The sequence below is a fragment of the Trichomonas vaginalis genome, assembly GCF_026262505.1.
Source record: "Trichomonas vaginalis G3 chromosome Unknown ctg_87, whole genome shotgun sequence".
In the NCBI taxonomy this organism is placed as follows: domain Eukaryota; phylum Parabasalia; order Trichomonadida; family Trichomonadidae; genus Trichomonas; species Trichomonas vaginalis.
The window spans coordinates 313,340-331,846 of record NW_026529174.1 but is presented as its reverse complement, the minus strand read 5'-3'; the positions used below and the strand labels follow the sequence as shown (position 1 = coordinate 331,846).

The 18,507-nt window shown below is 30.3% G+C and overlaps 11 protein-coding genes and 4 pseudogenes across 15 annotated transcripts, besides 4 other annotated features; 7 read left to right on the top strand and 8 right to left on the bottom strand.

The window, feature by feature from the left end:
• Window positions 1-101: 101 nt before the first annotated feature.
• Window positions 102-203: a mobile genetic element.
• A 318-nt stretch (window positions 204-521) lies between these two features.
• Window positions 522-1,115, top strand: TVAGG3_1071470 (annotated as a pseudogene). Its single transcript has one exon. A coding segment is annotated over exon 1 (594 nt).
• A 129-nt stretch (window positions 1,116-1,244) lies between these two features.
• On the top strand, window positions 1,245-1,592 carry TVAGG3_1071480 (uncharacterized protein; the record flags this gene model as incomplete). The annotated part of the gene is made up of 1 exon (XM_001297482.2): window positions 1,245-1,592. One exon carries the CDS (start codon window positions 1,245-1,247, stop codon window positions 1,590-1,592), a length of 348 nt encoding a protein of 115 aa, XP_001297483.1.
• A 388-nt stretch (window positions 1,593-1,980) lies between these two features.
• Window positions 1,981-4,041, bottom strand: TVAGG3_1071460 (Ankyrin repeat family; the record flags this gene model as incomplete). Its single annotated transcript, XM_001297483.2, has 1 exon — window positions 1,981-4,041. The coding sequence occupies one exon, from the start codon at window positions 4,039-4,041 to the stop codon at window positions 1,981-1,983; it is 2,061 nt and encodes a 686-aa protein (XP_001297484.2).
• A 3,454-nt stretch (window positions 4,042-7,495) lies between these two features.
• On the top strand, window positions 7,496-8,071 carry TVAGG3_1071450 (RNA polymerase II transcription regulator recruiting protein; the record flags this gene model as incomplete). Its single annotated transcript, XM_001295231.1, has 1 exon — window positions 7,496-8,071. The coding sequence occupies one exon, from the start codon at window positions 7,496-7,498 to the stop codon at window positions 8,069-8,071; it is 576 nt and encodes a 191-aa protein (XP_001295232.1).
• Window positions 8,072-8,747: 676 nt separating this feature from the next.
• Window positions 8,748-8,784: a mobile genetic element.
• A 201-nt stretch (window positions 8,785-8,985) lies between these two features.
• On the top strand, window positions 8,986-10,016 carry TVAGG3_1071430 (annotated as a pseudogene). Its single transcript has one exon — window positions 9,175-9,602. A coding segment is annotated over exon 1 (428 nt).
• Window positions 10,017-10,323: 307 nt separating this feature from the next.
• Window positions 10,324-13,832: a mobile genetic element.
• TVAGG3_1071420 (histidine kinase family) lies at window positions 11,099-12,205 on the bottom strand (the record flags this gene model as incomplete). The annotated part of the gene is made up of 1 exon (XM_051256394.1): window positions 11,099-12,205. The coding sequence occupies one exon, from the start codon at window positions 12,203-12,205 to the stop codon at window positions 11,099-11,101; it is 1,107 nt and encodes a 368-aa protein (XP_051076468.1).
• TVAGG3_1071410 lies at window positions 12,540-12,985 on the top strand (annotated as a pseudogene). Its single transcript has one exon. A coding segment is annotated over exon 1 (446 nt).
• Window positions 13,832-18,507: part of a mobile genetic element that runs on past the window's edge.
• TVAGG3_1071390 (uncharacterized protein) lies at window positions 14,017-14,337 on the bottom strand (the record flags this gene model as incomplete). Its single annotated transcript, XM_051256393.1, has 1 exon — window positions 14,017-14,337. One exon carries the CDS (start codon window positions 14,335-14,337, stop codon window positions 14,017-14,019), a length of 321 nt encoding a protein of 106 aa, XP_051076467.1.
• TVAGG3_1071380 (uncharacterized protein) lies at window positions 14,470-14,718 on the bottom strand (the record flags this gene model as incomplete). Its single annotated transcript, XM_001297773.1, has 1 exon — window positions 14,470-14,718. One exon carries the CDS (start codon window positions 14,716-14,718, stop codon window positions 14,470-14,472), a length of 249 nt encoding a protein of 82 aa, XP_001297774.1.
• TVAGG3_1071370 (repellent protein 1 family) lies at window positions 14,765-15,205 on the bottom strand (the record flags this gene model as incomplete). Its single annotated transcript, XM_051256392.1, has 1 exon — window positions 14,765-15,205. The coding sequence occupies one exon, from the start codon at window positions 15,203-15,205 to the stop codon at window positions 14,765-14,767; it is 441 nt and encodes a 146-aa protein (XP_051076466.1).
• On the bottom strand, window positions 15,236-15,946 carry TVAGG3_1071360 (uncharacterized protein; the record flags this gene model as incomplete). Its single annotated transcript, XM_051256391.1, has 1 exon — window positions 15,236-15,946. One exon carries the CDS (start codon window positions 15,944-15,946, stop codon window positions 15,236-15,238), a length of 711 nt encoding a protein of 236 aa, XP_051076465.1.
• TVAGG3_1071350 lies at window positions 16,087-16,809 on the bottom strand (annotated as a pseudogene). The gene has a single exon. A coding segment is annotated over exon 1 (723 nt).
• TVAGG3_1071340 (uncharacterized protein) lies at window positions 16,837-17,271 on the bottom strand (the record flags this gene model as incomplete). The annotated part of the gene is made up of 1 exon (XM_051256390.1): window positions 16,837-17,271. One exon carries the CDS (start codon window positions 17,269-17,271, stop codon window positions 16,837-16,839), a length of 435 nt encoding a protein of 144 aa, XP_051076464.1.
• Window positions 17,317-17,577, top strand: TVAGG3_1071330 (uncharacterized protein; the record flags this gene model as incomplete). The annotated part of the gene is made up of 1 exon (XM_051256389.1): window positions 17,317-17,577. The coding sequence occupies one exon, from the start codon at window positions 17,317-17,319 to the stop codon at window positions 17,575-17,577; it is 261 nt and encodes an 86-aa protein (XP_051076463.1).
• TVAGG3_1071320 (uncharacterized protein) lies at window positions 17,743-18,459 on the top strand (the record flags this gene model as incomplete). Its single annotated transcript, XM_051256388.1, has 1 exon — window positions 17,743-18,459. The coding sequence occupies one exon, from the start codon at window positions 17,743-17,745 to the stop codon at window positions 18,457-18,459; it is 717 nt and encodes a 238-aa protein (XP_051076462.1).

Here is an 18,507-nt window from a genome sequence, read left to right as displayed (position 1 = left end):
TTTTACTTCATATGTTAAAAAAAATGATACAAAATCGTTCAATATTGTATGAATTCTTACGTTTACAAAAAAAGTCACATAACCCGCACTCATATACTACTTTTTTGAAATTTGATAATAACTCCAAATTAAGCTGATAAACTCATAGAGCACATAAAATAACACATGTCTATCATATTTGAATTTTCTAAAAATCTCCAAAATTGCATTCAGATTTCCCTATTTGGGAAAAATTCTATGGGGAAACATCTCCTGTCACTGTGAAGAGAAAAGAAACTTTCTCTGATGATCAATTTAAATATGACAGTGGTGGAAACATTTATATTGTTAATTCCATTTTCAAAGATATAGTTGGATATGGATCAACAATTATTATACGTGATGAAAAAAACGATGCTTTGCTTTACATGGTTTCATTAATAAACGTTAAAAATTATGGAAGTCAACAGAAAGGAGCCATTTGTCTTCTATGCAGAAATAATGTAGCCTACTATATATGTGGCCAAGACTGTGTTACAAGCATGGGCGGCCAATTCGTTTATTCAAGCCCTGGACAGAAGAGTCTTGTGTATGGATTAACAGCTTCAACAACAGAGGAAAGTCCATATATTACCTGCTCATTCGAATATCAAACTCAACAGATTTCAAATTCGAATTTTTCAAAATTTAAAGCCAGTAGCGTTGCAGCATTTGAAGTAAGTACCAGAATGAATGATTCTTATGCCGCATTCTGCACAATTAATGAAAATACGCAGACAAATGGAAGAGTAATAAGTACATATTCAAATGAGGCCACTTTCAAGATACATTATTGCAATTTTGTTGGGAAAATTCTTCCACAATCAGATAATGGAGTATTAATTTCTTCGTATCAGCCAATGGAAATCGATAATTGCAATTTCAAAGATAATACTTGTCAATATTTATTCCAATGTGACAAGAAATTGATTGTTACAAGTTCCTATATTAATGGAAATACTTGTGATGGCGAAATTGATCCAAAGTCTAAAGATGCCAAAATTGAAAGCAAGAGTGAAACCGAAATCGAATTCAAACATAATTACCCAGAGCAAGGCGATGAGATTTGTGGCTTCGAAGCAGCTGGAGAAGCTTATGTTCCTGCACAATGGGGTTATGAGGCACCTCCAGGACTAGTAACTCCAACACCAGAGCCACAACCAGTTCCTCCACAGCCAAATTGCACAATTGTCATGGCACCTCTTTACGAAGAATCAAATCCAAATATGACAGTTTACACCGTCGAATTCCCTGATGGTGAAGAACCATCCAAGGATAAAGAGGCATACTGCACAATCTCGTATAGAAAAGAACCAGTCACAAGAACTCCGAAATACGAACCAACACCATTCCCAACAATAGATCCAAACGAGTGCGACGAAGATTGCCAGAATCTTAAAGAAGAGAAGATCATCAAGGAAAGAAAGAAATTAGAAAGGGGAATGATACTTGGTTCCGTATTTGGAGGACTTATTGCCGGAATAGTTCTTGCAACTATTATTACTGTCATTATAATGAAGCATAACTACGCAAAGCGTGACGATCATTCAGTCATAGTTGACAGTATAGTTTAAATTATATGTTTTGCTAATAAAACCATCTTAAAATTACTTTCTATAACATCTCAACCTCAGTGTTGCTATTTTTCATATGATAAAAGTATAGGTTTTGTGGAGATATTAGCTTCATTTCATGGAAATATTAGTGGTTAATGCGAAAGGAATATGTAGCTGATATGCACTATAGTTAGATATCATCTTCAACATTGTTTCAAGCATTGATTGTGATAATTTTTATGAAATAATTTGTTGATTGCGTTAATATTAATTTAGATTTGGTAGATTCATCATAGTTCTGCCACTTCTTCGTTTTTTTTTGATTCGTTAATGAAAAATATTCAGATAGCTAAAATATATTTTACAATAAAAACAAAAACAATATAATATTTAAAAGATATATGACCTAGTAAATAGTATTTCTAGTGCGATGAATGGATTCATTGATAGCAAACATGAATGAATTATTTTTCGTTTTGATACTTGTTATTCTAAGGATAAATCTAATGACGTTCTCATCTTTCACGAATTTGTTTGGCTTCCATACGCCACTCAAATCTCCTTTGAAAAATGTCTCCGGATCAGGATAAAGAAGAGGCGAAATTTCCTTGAAATAATCATGGGAAATCGACTTTACAGCCTTCAAAACATGGTCAACTGTGATTTTTTCAGAACCCATTATCTTGGAAATTCTGAAAGCTTCAGCAGAGATGTTGTAATTCATGTTATAGATATTATCAGAGGTCATCCATGAATTTGGATCTGCGAAAATCAAGCTTTTCAGCTGAATTCTTTTCTCCAATTCTATTTTCGTTGATTTCGCAAGTAAATAATCCGAAATCGAGTTGTTCCAACTATAAAATATAGGTAATCTGTAATTTTCGTCCAATTTGTTGACGTCGGCTCCCGACTCAACTAAAATTTGAACTTTTGCTATGCTTCCGCATTGAACTGCATAATGTAATGGAAAATATGATAAAGGTTCTTGCTTATTGGTGAAATTTTTGATAGAAAAGTAAGAAATTGCCGGCCGATCTTGATTTGTTAAATGAACAGGGAAAGGATCATGGAATGGATAGAACTCACCGATTTTTGCGTTAATTGGTAAAGGTTTCAGCTTCGGAATGTAGTACTTTCCTGGTTTATTTGGGTTAATTCCTTTTGATATCAAAACTTTGAGACAATCAGCTGGAAAGTAGTTGATCGCTATCAAAATATCAACTTTAAGACCATACTCGATCATCAAGTTTCCAATTTCTGACGTTTTAATTCTTTTGAACAAATCTTCATCAGCAATAGCATTTACATCAAACCCGTAATGAAGCATAGCCTCAACTAGTTTTGTACAATTGTGTTCTACCGCTTCTTTGAAGAACTCTGCCATTTCTACGATTTTATGTGGATTAATATTCTTTAAATAAACAGTTAGAGCATCTAAACATGATTCATACGGCTTGACGTATCTGAATGAATTGATATTTCGGATATGTTGTGTTTCCGAGATCCGAAAAGATTTTTCCATTATTATTGGACAATCTTCCATATAAGCGCATTCCAAGAGGTCATTTCGCTCAAGAGGAAGTTTGATCGTATCGATCAAGTATTTGAATAAATCGTAAGAATATTTTAGAGAAATTAGTTTTGGAGGGAAATTAAGCTCAAAACAGCTTATGAATACATGTAGGTTGTAAGATTCGTAAGCATTTCTAACTGTAAAAGGATCAAATTCGAGATTATCAATCGCCCAATCATAAATATCGTCTCTTTGAGAATGAATAGCTCCAAGCAAGACCATTGACAAGTTCTGATTTTCTTGTTGTAATAATCTGATGATTTCGAGGTTTCCACCAAATGAAGCAAAATATCCAACACTTGGTGTAATATTTTCATAACTCATGAATAAATATTTGAATATATTGATCGATCCATTTAATGCAACATATTCTAGAAGTGTTGCTGTCATTGGAATAAAATACTCGTATTCGTCGATTTTTAACAGTAATTTTTCTTTTTCGTCTTCTGACATATTAAGCATAATTGCGTTAAAGCTATCAAAATCGTCTTCTTTAATTGCATTCTTCAGCTTCACGTGATAATCTGTGTATGCAAATTGTTGATTGATTTCATTAGTTGAAAACAGTCTCTTTAGACGCTCATCTTTAAAATTACTTTCAATAGGGGGTGTTTTTGTTAATGGAATGAAATGTGGGTATTTAAAAGCGTAATCTTTTAATTCTTCATAAAGGCGTATGTAAAAATCCTTGTTTTCCTTTCTAATGCGTAAATATAATGAAAGTTGTAGAAATACATCATAAATATAAGGCCCTTCTGTCATATAATTTTTAAGAAACCTAATTGTGTCATCAAATGTATCTTCCGATATTGTTCTAAGCATGTCTTCTAATTTGTCGAGGTTTTGGAGCTCTGGTGGAATAGTAATATCTGAAAGATACTTTCGACGCGTCATGTCCGATCAATAGTTTTCGTTTAATAAACATTCCGTCTATAATTCAAAAGTATCTGAAAATTGAAATTAATTCGGGAAGAATTTTAATTTTTTGATTCTATTTTTAGCGTTTGGCAAAGTAGTATCGACAATTGAAATCAAACGCTCACATATTAATCTTTCTGTTTTAGAAGCAAAAAATTTTTCCAATCAAATCTTGTTAAAAAATATAATTGAAAAGCTTTAAGCAAGTGTATTGTGTAAATGGTTTATATAAAACACCTTTTACTCATTAGGGTTTGGGCGAAAACTTAATTACAATGTAGAATTGCAGTCATAAATTGATATCATGTTGGCATGTAGGTCAATTTGATCTTTGTTGGATCTCAAAGTAATTGTTGTAGTTTTGACGTCTCAACTCAACGAGTTGTTCTACTAATTTTTCGAATTGATACTGCTTTTGGGTGATCTTCCTTCCATTGTATTCAACCAAAGGACCATATTGATCTTGCTCTGGAAGTCCAAGTTCACGTAACCTTTGAGGATTTGGATTTCTCTCTTTTTCAAAAACAACATTAATGACAGCCCCACTTTTCATTGCATAGTCCCTGAAGGTCAATTCTTGGTTTAACACAACTCCATTGTAAACACATTCTACAATCCCATATTCTTGATGGATAATAGAGATTGGTTTATCGATTCTAACAAACTGATACCTTGGACAATTGTTTCGGTGCTTCAGTTTTATCATGATCTCTTCACTGCATTTATGTAGCATCGAGTGAATTGAAAATGTAAATTCAATTGCCCTTCAATTCATATATAGAATTTGATTAGATTTTGAAAATAAGTTGTTGTATGAATCATATATTTATCAATATTCATGAATAAAATTTTTCAATTATAACGTGTTTTTATTGTTTTTGGACCATGAAATATAATCCAGTCTCAACAAATTATAATTTAGCTCTCCTTCTCACACAATTTTGAATACATGGTGATAATCGTTGAAATATAAAAATTACGTATATCTGTTTTTAAAAAGTTATTTAAACCTAACATCAATCTTTATTCAATGCTTCTCTGAAAACTATAATTTTGTGAGATCACTTTTATCTCAATTTGTTTACCGATAAAATCTTTTTCTTTTGAAAAGATTATAATCTTCTAAAATATAATATGTCATACTGTAAGAACTATACCATTCATAATTAAAATCAACAAAATTGAATTTTAAATCACACTCAGAAAATTTCAGAAGAAAATTGGCAGAATAATTAATTTTTCAATATTTTCTAATTCCTAATCATACTTTATTGTTACATTTGCTTTGTAGATTTATCTAGGTCAACAACTAATCAAACTTTTGTTATCAGCTTATTGATTTCAACCTAAATAAACATACTATTTATTGTAGAATGACACCATTTATTTTTTGTTTATTTATCTTCATTTAATTTTTCCTGCCCATATTTTTTCTCGGTGAAATTTTCCCGCCCAATTTTCGCTCGAAAGTCTTCGCAAACAGCTTATTTTTTACAGTCCGATCAAATAAGTGTAAACATGTTTATTCAATTCTCCATTTGTCTTTTGTGGTGTTTAAACAAACTTATTGTTTATAAAATATCGTTAATAGCTTGATACTCTAAGGGTTATGAATTTTTTACATTATTTCCATTTGATATCTAAACGATTATTCACGCCCGTTGTATTCAAAAAATAAGGATAATTCAGATCAATTTTCATATTACGGATCAATTCTATGAATTTCGAGGAGCTGGAGAAAGAATGTTTAAATCCAAAAGCCCATTTACAAGATTTTACCTTTTTTTTGATGAAATTGCAATGATGTTATAATAAAACTATAATTTCCCTTGCACAAGAATCAGACTTAATCAAGTAATCATGCAACATCTATTTCATTATAAAAAAGGAGAAATTAATAGGCTTAAATTAATGATTTAGAAATTTTGATAATGATTTTCAATGTTTTACAAAAATAAATCGAATATTGGATTGTTAACAATATGAAGAGAAAATACCTTTTCACTAATATAATTATTTATTCTAATTTTTTTAGATATTATTTGAAATGATTAATTCTTGATTAATTTTTGATATTGATAATCACTCATACCCAAAATAATAGTAGACATAAATTTTGTCTAGAGGATATTGAATTCACTTGTTAAATTTTTGAAATTTTGAAAAGATATTTAATATTTTTTTAATTTAATTTTGCCTGAATTTATAGTGCACACATATTTCATTATTTGTAACACTATCAAACTTAGATTGTTTCTAATAAATTTCAGGACAGAATTTAAAGGGGTATTGCTTATTTGGAAGTTTTTTATTAAAAATTGTCATTCAATGATTTTGAATATGCACTTTTAAAATTAGATGGAGAAAAGTTCTGTCTCTCAAAATTTTGTACAACGTCGTTTTTATTTCAACGTCAGGTCAACTTTAAAAAGATATGTAACTATATTCTCTCATGAGAATTAATTAACAATTTGTCGCGTGGCTAACAAATCATAATTGAGAAGGACGATATTAAATTTTCCCGGCATTTTTTTTGTCAAAATTTGCTTTTTATAATTAGATATTAATTGAATTTAATACTAAACTTTCGGAGCATTTGCATATTATTCTGTTCTAATTATAGAAAAAAAGTAATTTGGAAGTGATTGAAATTTAATCTGAAATTCACTATTTAATATTTATTCATTTATAATATGGATTTGACAACATGATGCAATCAAGATTCAGAAGGGTACATAAAATTTAAAATAATAATGATTCAGAATCGGAAAAATTTCCTATATCCAGGATTTGAAAAATCAAATATCATTACTTATCTATGTCTATAGTTGATATTCATATGATAAACTATTAAAAATTCATATCTTAATTTTAAAGATTTTGATCTTTTTTATCAAAAATGATAAGATAAAGAGATTGAAATATTTCTAAATAGATAGATATCTACTCTAATATCAAAACCTAACATTATTATCTATTGATGGAATTCAAACAAAAATATAAATGAAAAATTTAGAACTGACAATTGAGATTCATTATCAACAATCACAAAATGAATCATTAAATGAATTGTAATGATTAAGCATGTAGAAATTCAGCACTATGATGTGAAAAATGCAGATACATTTGATCAAAATTTTTTTTGTCAAAAATTAATTTTTTTTTGTCAAAAACTATTTTTATAATTGTTTGCCAGCATTTTTTGGTTGAAACTATTTAATTGAAAAATGTCTTATATGCTGTATGAGAACATAAATAGTGACCTAAATAAGATCACAAAATATTTTATTTCAATTTCGGAAATCACAAAAAAATTTTAAATATCATTTATTGTTTATTAATTTTATTATTTATCAATTTACACACATTCAATATTTCTGAAGCGAGCAGAGGTCAAATTGTGAGGAATTGAAATTTAAAGTTCATTATTATGGAAGACGAGCTACAACTCCTTTTGGCTAAACTTTCAGACCATGAAAAGGAGCTATTAAGGACATACTTCCTCAACCAAAATGCCCATAGTAAAGTTAGGTCCCAATTCACAAAAGAAGAAGACGCAAAGTTAATTCAATTAGTTCAGAAATACACAGCCAACAACTTTAATGCCATTGCGAAAGAGCTTCCAGGTAGATCCGTTAGACAATGCAGAGAACGCTGGAAACATTATCTCAGCCCATCAGTGAGAAATACCCCTTGGACAGAAGATGAAGATAATCTTCTAAGGATGAAATATTATGAATTGGGACCCAAGTGGGTTGAAATTTCCTCTTATTTCCAAAACAGGACAGACGTAAATATTAAAAATAGATGGATTGTGTTGATGCGCAAGGATTCTAAGAACATACTTTCAGTATCTCATGCTAAGCGCTCACCACCCACAGTAGTTGGTGAAATTCATCACGGCATTGCTTTTGATTCAATTGATTTTACATATGATAACTCACAAATGTCTTTCGATTCTAATTTTGAACCGCAACAACTATCAATTGAGGAAAATTTCTTATAATTTTTTAGATCCGATTACTGTACTTCTACTTGCTATTGTAAAATATAAAACCAAAAATAATTGTTATAATTTAAATGAAGAAGTAATTTAAAACGATTTTATTTATGATCAAATTTTATATATTTTTTTGGATCAAATTCATTTTAATAGAATTTATATACTATTCATCTATTAGTAAACACTACCGTATATTATTTTTTAAGCTATCTTATTTTTTGAACTTTTATTCAAATCTTTGGTCGCAAGAAGAATTGCATGATAAATAAAAACATTTAATCAAAGTCAATTTTATTTTTCATATTCAAATGGACTGAGTGTTAACATTTAACATTTTTTGCTAATTGTCGTCAAAAATTAGGCGTAAAGCAAAAATTGATATTTCATATGGTTTTATGATAGATAAGCATTATATTCCCACTCATTATATTCGTAAATTTTGAGGTTTATCCTTCGCTTTTAAGATCATTGAATTTGATTTTTATATAAAATAGTTATATATTAGAAAATAATATGAGTTTATGTGATATTATTTTTCAGAAGATTTCATTCTATATGCCTATGAAAAGTACTCTCAAAACTAACTTTTTCCTAATTATAATTAAATCTAGAATATTGTATTATGCTTAGTATTATTTCATTTTTCTCATTCAATTTAGAATTTACAAATGTCAAAAAATTGAGAGATGTCACTTTTGATGAATTTCTGTTTATTACAGTATTTTTAAGTATTATTGAGAATACTGATTATTACTTATATTTTTCATGAAAAAAAAATAAGTTCATGATAGAAAGGATTATCAAAGCTGACAATTTGTAATCTAAGATATTTTTCGTTTTAAAGATTTATTTATCAAGAAAGAACATAAACCTTTGCAAATATTTTGTATTAACCTTAAAATATAAAGTTATGAACTAAAATTTCTCCATAAATAACAGAGAGTCTTTTTATTGAATTCGACTCAAGTACAACAGTTGAGATACCTAGCTCAGTTACAAACCCCGAAAATTATTACAATATTACAATTGACGAAGGATTTACATTTATTCCGAAGTATTGCTTCTCTCGTTTTTCAAATCTTATTAATATCACTCTTCCAGAATTAATGTTGGAGCTTGGAGATGAGCCGTTTTATGGCACGAAAATACAATACATTTATCTTCCAAAAAATATAGGCACTCTTTACAAAGCAAACTCCTTTGATTCATTACAAACTTTAATGCAAATTGATGTCGATGAAGAAAACAACAATTACTGCTCAATAGACGGAGTCCTTTTCTCGAGAAACATGTCATTTTTGATTCATTTTCCTGCCTCCAAAAACCAAAGTTTTTACACCATTCCTAATACAGTAACTCAAGTACTGTATGGTGGGTTCTGCTATCTTAAGTACTTAAAGTACCTTGTTGTTCCCGAGTCAGTTAAGTCATTTCAAACTGCATGCTTCAGCAATTGTGAAGTTTTGTCAAATATTACAGCTTTTAGAAAATACAACCAAGCGAAACTTATTTTCAGAGATGCAACATTTTCTAATACAATATTTCAGCAAGATAATATCACTTACATTTACTCCAATGAGTATATTAAGACTTGTAATAATATTTGTGTTTATCATAATCTAAATTTCGCCAAGGATGTCTTCATTTTAATGTATCTTTCGTAAAGAGTAATGTGTATTTAAAAGAAATTGCTTCCTTTTTACATTTTTGATTTGCATCTGAAAACTTGAATCGCATTTTTAGTTCTCACACGTTTGTATTTTTTTGCTGGTTGTAAAAATCAGCAAGTTCCTCATTATGACATTTTGTTCGATAAAGATAAGAATTATTCTTTTATACAGTATAAAACTGCAAATGTGCTCATCATGCATTTATTAGTTATACATAAGAAATGATAATGGCTAACACAAATTTCATAATGAGAGTAAATAAAAATATTTGTCTTTCCCATTCATTTTGTAGCCTAATTTTAGAAAAAATTCATATGTTTAGTTATTTACGGATGAATTCTTTACAGAAATACCGATTTATTTTTCCTTTTGTAATAAGAGATTTGAAATTTTGGATTAATTTAATTGTTCGATTGAAAATGCAAATATTTGTGATTCCAATTAAAAATATTAAAAATATCACCAAATTGTATGAAAAATCAAAGTGAAATTTTTACAAAACCGAGCAAACTCAATAAATTAAGCATGAAATACTATAGAAATCAAATGTGCTAAACTATTAATCAATCAGCATTAATTTTTTTTGGTAAAAAAGGGGGTTGGCGTCCTAAGGCGTCCTAGTGTAAATTTCTCAAAATTGTGATATTTACATCACATTTTTGAGAGGTTTATGGGAGTCCTAAGGGAAAATTGAATAGCTAGGGCTTCCCGAATTTTCATTCTAAGATTTAAATATATTATATACTTAAGTATACTACAAGAAATATAAAAATTAAATTTTTATTATGTTAACTTATAAGAAATTTTTTTGAATTATCGTTGATTTATTGTAATCTTTCCAGGCTATACTTTTGAAATCAACTTTACCTGTCATACGCATTAATGTAGTAGATGTCCAGGTGTAGCTATTATATCCCAGCAACATTGGTATTTTATCATTGTAAGATATCAAAATGAAGCGTTTTTTCAGATATAATTTTTCGTAAATTTTTCAAAAATAAGATGGTAAAAAAGCCTCGACTTGCTCGAAAAATAACAATTTTTTTACTTGTAAAAATAACCCTTTTACAGCATGGGCAGCTATTCAATCACTATTTCTTTTTCTAAAAGTATATTTTTCAAAAAAAATTAAGATCAAATTCGACAATTTCTTGATGAAAGCAAAAATATTACACATACTTCTAGATGCATGGGATAAAATATGCAATTATTCAATCAATTCGCATGATTTGAAAAAAAAATCTAAATTTGATAAAAATGTAGAAATTTTTTATTTTGAACTTGAGATTCGATTTTTTTGATCCAATTTGTGAATTTTTTTTGATCGGAATTTCAATTAATTTGTTGATCAAAAATGACCTCACAATGTTTGATCATAAGTGAAGTCATCTTCATGGGTATTTAGAAATTCCAAGAGAAATTGCTTATTTCTCGCAGATGTAATATCTGAGAAAATCGAATTTAAATATTCATAGAAACCCAAATCATTCTCCGGTTCGAATAATTCATCTGTTGCTTTTTCTGTTTTTTCTATGAATTTTAATAATTTGATTAATAAATCTTCATCAGGAAGAATTATTGCTGCATTTGTGATAAAATTCCATATTGAGGTAATATGGCAATAATTACATTTATAAAATGTAATTTTATCCAAAATTTTTTGGCAAATTCGCATAATAGCATTAATATTTGAAGCTGAGATTAAACCTGTGATTACTTCTGTAACTTTTGGAAAATCATCGCAATTTAATATCTCTTTATATTGAATTGAGAAATAAAAAAAATCAAATGGATTCATTTCTTCAATTTCAAGGAGATTGTAAAAATTGATAGAAGTGTTATTGCAACAAATTGTATTTGCAGCAAAAAATATCATTTGCTCGATTCCATTTTTGGAATAAATTTGCTGGAACAATGTTAAATTAAAACAGTTGCTTAATTTTTCTTCATTGTTTTCATAAAAAAGTAACAAGTTTGCAACTGAAATTTCAAAATTTTGATAATTGCCAGTTATTTCAGTAAATATATATATTTGCTTTTCTTCATCTAAAAATGGCAAATATTGATTTGCAATATTAACTAAAGTTTGGGATAAATTGTTCCAGTTTGATTTTACAATTTGTGAGCACATTATGTAATATGTAAATTTATCCGCTTTGTAGGAATTTAAAATTGTTTGTTGTTCTGTTTCAGTTAAATTACTGAATTTTTCAAGATTAATATTGTGATAAAAAATAGAATCCTTGAAACATTCTGATATCTTTTCAATGTTTAAAACGGATGCTAAAAAATGTAAAAGAACTTCATCAGTCACTGTGATTTTTTTGAAAAATTTATCCCAATTCAAGCATCCAATTGATCTTTCTGTCATTGTACTTATGCATTGATAAAGTTGATTTAATGAATCCGAAGAATAATCATTATGCTTGACTAGTTGAGTTAGTTGATACAGACTGTCGTCAGCCATTTTAAAAAAATGAATAAAATTGTATAGTAAATTATATTTGTGAAATTTGTGACGCTACATTCAATCTAAGACCAATATCTCAAAGAATTCCTCATTTAAGTATTACTTTTCATTGTTTTTTAAAAAATATCTTTGCTTATTTGTTCACTTTTTTGACATTTATTATATGCTTTTTATCATATTTCCGATGATATGAATATATATTCTATATAAGAATGACGCTACATTCAATCTAAGACCAATATCTCAAAGAATTCCTCATTTAAGTATTACTTTTCATTTTTGATTCAATTTTCGAACGGTTTTCGTAAATTTTGCATCATTTCATTTTTTAATGGGAAAATCATCTATATTTAATCAAAAAAGAGCAAACTTTACAGACGAAAATAAAATATTTATCAGGGAACAATCTGATAAATACCAAAAATCAACATCGAGAGATGAAAAAACGAATATAATCAAACAAGTTCTTCAATATTTTAATATTAAATACGCCGAAAATGAATCTAAAGCTGTCAGAAGATATTTTAGTTATATTGCAGTTAAAAATATTCCTGCAGTTACTGGAAAATATCCTGATACAATTGTTCGCAAAGATATGCTTTATTCGCATGATCATACAAATATTATTAATTCAAATAATATTGAACGTTACTACCGTTGCATCGATCATTCTTGTCAAGCACGTTATTTAGTTAAAATTGAGAACAGTTCAGTTTCCGAAGATTTACAAAAGGAACATATACCCGAATGCAGACAATTTAAAAAGTTACAAAATGAAAAAAATGATCTTCATAAATCAATGACTCTGACAGAAATATACAATAAGGCAATGGCAAAATTTTCTGAAGACAACGGCACTTTTCAGCAGATTAAAAAAATTATGACAGAACTTGCTGTTGGTACTGATGAAAACCCATTAATTAAAGATTCATTGGTCAGGGAAGTTTATAATAAGTCCAGAAAATTTTCTGTTGGAGAAAAAATTACAGACGATGAAATTGCTAATTTTTGTTTAATAAATGGCAAGCAGTTTTTCATTGGCCATGATTTTCAAGCAAATTGTGAGACGATGTTTTTTGGTTTTGAGAAGGCAATTCAATTTGCAAAAGAAGCCACAGATTTATTTTGCGATGGAACTTTTAAAATTACACCAAAACATTTTCAAAAAGGACAGATGCTAACAATTATGATTTGTGAACCTTCAACAAATCAATATCTACTACTTTTATTTATATTCATGAAAAACCGCACATTTGAATCTTATAAGAAGGCATTTGAATATATTTTTACTGTCAAGGGTATTCAATTTTCAAAGCTAATTCAAATTCATTGTGATTTTGAAAAGGGAATGATAGAGGCACTTCAACAAATTTTCCCTAAAGTCCGTATAATTGGATGTCTATTTCATTTCAAACAAGCTTTACACAGGAAACTTGTAGCACTTTATACAAAAAATTTCAATACTTTACAAAATTCTTTATTTAAGCTATATTCTATTACTCCATTCATGTCTCATGAAGAATTTGTACTTACAATGCATATAATTAATCAAAATAAAGTTGATTCGATCAAAGATTATATTGATTATTTCAACAAAGTTTGGTTGCCGCACTACAATTTAATAGTTAGTATACATATCATGGGTACGACGGCACTGCGTTCCACCGTACCCCTGTTATGTGAATTTGACACTTTACGAAACCTTTAACGTATATTTTACAGCACAAACGACAACACTAACTTAACCTTAAATATTTACAAAACCGTCTGACACATAAACGACTTCACTAATGTAAAAATAAACGTTCTCACTTACAAAAGTATTGCAACTCCTCCCATTGCTGTGCTTCATATAACAGCTCATAATCTTCTGACTCACTTTCTTCTTCATATAGGTCAAAATCACTGTCATAGTTTATACCTGTAAGTTTTGACAAAGCTAATGAAACACGCTTACCGTTTGTATCGTATGCTTGTATAAACTTTCCATTATGCTTGTAGTCATAAACGCTCAAACTAACTTTACCCTTTCTCCCTCGTATCTGATAGAATGTATTTTCACGAGGAACGAAGAACAAGTTCTTGAACTCATGACCGTTGTAGTTTGTTATCTCAATAGTTTTCGTCATTTATATAAAAATAAAATAAAAAATAAACTTAAAAATTAATGATATCACCACCCTCACACGTATGAAAACATAGCACAAAAATAGATTTAGGTGAAGTGGTGAGATCTCACCTGTTTTTTCACCCTGTTGAATTCATTGCTTTATAACTCTCTTCCTTGGTTTCTCCAACTCTTCTAGCTTCTTCTTAAGTTCAGCAATGTTGTCCTCATGAAGTTTAATCTTTCTCAAAATTCCTTCTTTATCTAATGGTTGCTTTATCTTTCTAAACTGAACTCTACCATCCTTCATAGTATGAACGTAAAAACCTTCTGGAACCGCTCCTGATTTAATGTATTCTACCAAGAACTTTTGTTTCATTGCTTCAGTGACTTTAGTCGTCATTTCAATCAAATAAAAATTTTAATAAAATAAAACTAACGTTATTTTTTCAGTAAGGAAACGCAGGAGTTTTACGATTTATTTGAGGAGTAGGTTCTGGTTTAAATGTTGGAGTCGGTTTAGGAGTTGACTTTTGAACAGGAGTTTGTACTTCCATAGGTTCAGGAGTCATTGAAGGTTTTGCTTGTGAAGGTGTTGGAGTTTGTTTAACTTCAGCTACTTCAGTATTATTTACAACATTTGCTTTATTTCTTTTCAACATCATAACTGCTCCTGCTGTAGCTAGCAAACCTAGTGGGAAACCATATTTTATATAAGGACTTGACCAAATGCTATTTTTGACAGGAGCTGGTGGAACACCTAACCTTGGTGAGACTGCTCTTTGCCATTGTGCAGCTCGTAAGAAATATTCAATAGGTGCTCCATAATCGTTTGGTAAAGTTTGTTTCATAGATGGTGAAGGTTCACGAGAGCTTGATGAAGAACTCATTTATAAGCTTTAAAAATAAACGTTCATCCTTTATTCCTCACTGTCGTCCGTAGCTAAGTTATAGTCATCTAATCTTATTATGGGGATGCCATTAGCACGCACCTGAATGGCAAAGCAACAATCCCTCATAAATCCAATAAGTGGCTTTGGTACGTTTTCAGTTGCTAGTTCAATAGGTCCTTTAACAGACAATTTGTATGTTATTGGAGCAGTAGATGTTTGACCTTGCTGGAAGCAAAAGTCCACTTCTGTTGGAAAACCACATAAGAAATGTGTGTTGTCATAGCTATCCCATTTATGTTCCACACTACCATCATCCACCAATGACCTCATAACATCTTCATTAAATCCAATCATATCATTGTTTGTATTGCAAGCGTTCGCAACCATTTCATAAAATACAGGTCCATATGATTTTTCAGGTTCTGCAGGCATATTTCCATAAGCTCCCATGGAAAGCTGAAGATATTTAAACTTAGGGTTCTCAAAATTAACATAATAGTTGTCTTTCTTTCTAAATAGTGCCCAAATACTTTTAACATTAATAGGCGTATAAGCTGCTGTAAATGTTGCACTTGAACTATCTGTATTCTTTGAGAATGAACCGTCCATAGGAATCCAATCCATAACTTTAACAGGAAAACATAAAGCCTCGTTTGTATAATGTTCTACAAGTTCTGTATAAATGTTAGGGTCTAAAGAGAATGACTTTGGATGAATGAAACATTCATTAAAATCCATCTTTGTTCGAAATAGTTGCTGGTTACAGTTGTAATAGTAACTGTTCCACTAGCTTCTACTGCCTTCGTTATCATAGTGAATGGTTCATTCCATGGAACAAATTTATTTGTCGGTGGATTTGAATCTGAAGCAAATGCAACTTTAAGAGTTGGATTGAAAGCAATGATATCATTTACAGATATAGATGTGCATTGTAAGGCGTCGCTACTGAACTTTACTTTAAGCTGAATGTTTCCTGCAAAAGCTGGAATAAATCGAATAGCTTCTAATGGAAGGAATCTTCTAACAGGAATTCTTAAACGAAGCTTAAAATCAAATGATTTTCCTGCTGTAATTGGACCACTAACAATTTGTCCTGTTCTGCATGTTCCCGAATGACTCCATACATCTTCATGTCGAGTCTTTGAGAAAACATCTACTTTCTTTATTTGTTCGGTAGTTTGTGAGTTTGAAGTTATATATGCTTCTTCTCTTGCGTTGTCTTGAGAATATACGATACGACCATTTGCAAGGATTTGATATCCAGCAACTGCATAGAAAGCGTCATCGAAACCAATCCAAAATCCTGGTGGGTTTGTTTTATTGGAACCTGAACCAATTTCTTTATCTACAATAAATTGACCTTCCATTTTATACGTAATGAATGTATTGTAAAGGTCCAACATATTTTCACCAGGAGGTGAGAGATTGAATGTTACCCATGTGTTATCTTTAGCAGTTCCAGGTTGTGATGGAATCTTTGCGTCAGAATATTTTCTATTAGTGTCACCAATTTGAACTGCATTGTCTATGATATCGAAATATGAGCGAATCTGATGAATATGCTCTGCTGGAGTAAATTCGTTTAGCTGTTCGTTCTGCATGTATTTACTTCAGATAAAAATATCTATTTACTTCATTATTCTCACTCTTCTTCTTGGCATTCGTGGTGGAAGTTGTTTCTTGACATTTTCAATGAACTGTACATTCTCTTTTGTCTCAACTTCTTTCACTGGCGGGTCAGGGTTCTTTGACTCGGTTTGTTTTTCAATGAAATTCACGAACTTTGCAATAAGCTCTTGGTTCGTTATTGAAAGTACATCTGGCTTCTTTTCTTCTGGTTCTTTTGGTGGCTCAGTTTGAACAGAAGGTTTTATATGGGCTTCGTGGACTTCACCCTTGCCATGCACCTTAATGTTGTCGCTTTCTGCATTCGCTAATGGAACCTTTCTTTTTCTTACATATATTTTACCATCTTTACTCTGACTTACGTAATAGAAAGGATGTTGTATTCCTCTGGCGTCATTTAATATAATAGACTCTCGTTCTGATTTTGACAAGCTCATTTTACATCGGTTAAAGTTTTAATTTTGTTTTTTATCTGCAGTCAAATGACTCAGACAAGTCCTACGGACAAGACCCAAGGGGTCATAGATGTTGAAGCATTGAAGAAAGAAATTCGCGAGCAAATTTTATCCGAACTGAAGGAACAAAAACAAGAACAAAAGCCAGAGAGACCAAAGAGAAAACTTAGTGAAAAACAACTAGCTGCATTAGCTGCTGGAAGACAGAAGAACCCACGTTTGCTGGCGAAGAAAGCTAGAGAAGAAGCTGAAGCAAAAGCTAAAGAAGCTGAAGTGAAGAAAGAGTAAATGGTTTATTTTTATTGGAACTAAATGTATAGACAAATACCTTTATCTGTTGCGTTCAGTAGTGAAAACCCTGACGTCAAAATAAAGGGGAACAGAGTAACGTTTAAGTTTCCAACAGACTGGATTGTGAACATAAATGAAGAGAAGTACATTGGCATAACATCTATGTATATAACACGTGCATTTAGGAAAGTTGACTTTATACTTCAAGTCGAGATAGAAAATGACGAACAGTCTTTAAGCGCCCAAAACATTCACATATACAAATACTTTAAAGACGATACAACATTGTTGCAATGTATGATTTCATTTAATGAAATGTTCGAGAAAAAGTTTAACATTGAAGTACAAACTTTACAGCCTTTACGTGAGTTTCTTGCACAACTGAAAGAAGAAGGTAGTCAGCCACAACTTATAGACTTTCATTATGAATTTAATGAAAATGAAGATGGAACTCATGACTGTCAGTTTGTTGTATTCTCACCATTCAATGAAGTAGCTAAAGAGAAAGAAAATCCATTACGTATAAGATTTCAAATCTCTGAACCAAGTGATGATTTCAAGAATGTTTTCAATTATGATGCAATGCTTCCGAGGAAAAATGAATTTTCAAAGATTGTAACACCTGGCATTTGGGATAGAAAGCAAGCTATATTATATTCAAACTTAAGTAAGGGAGTTGAAAATGAGTTCATTGGTCATACAAGAACTACACCACTTCCTAACCCTAAATACTATAAATTAACTGGCTTCAATCGTGAGTTTTGGATAGACATGTTCTCCACTCATGACCATAACTGCCCAGTGTTCTTACCTCCAGACCATAAGGACTGTCTCTACATTGAAGCACAACTCTTAAACTCTACCATCGCAGTATTGTAAATGACCACATGGGCTTCGCCCTTGCCGCTAGCGGCTTATTTTTATCAT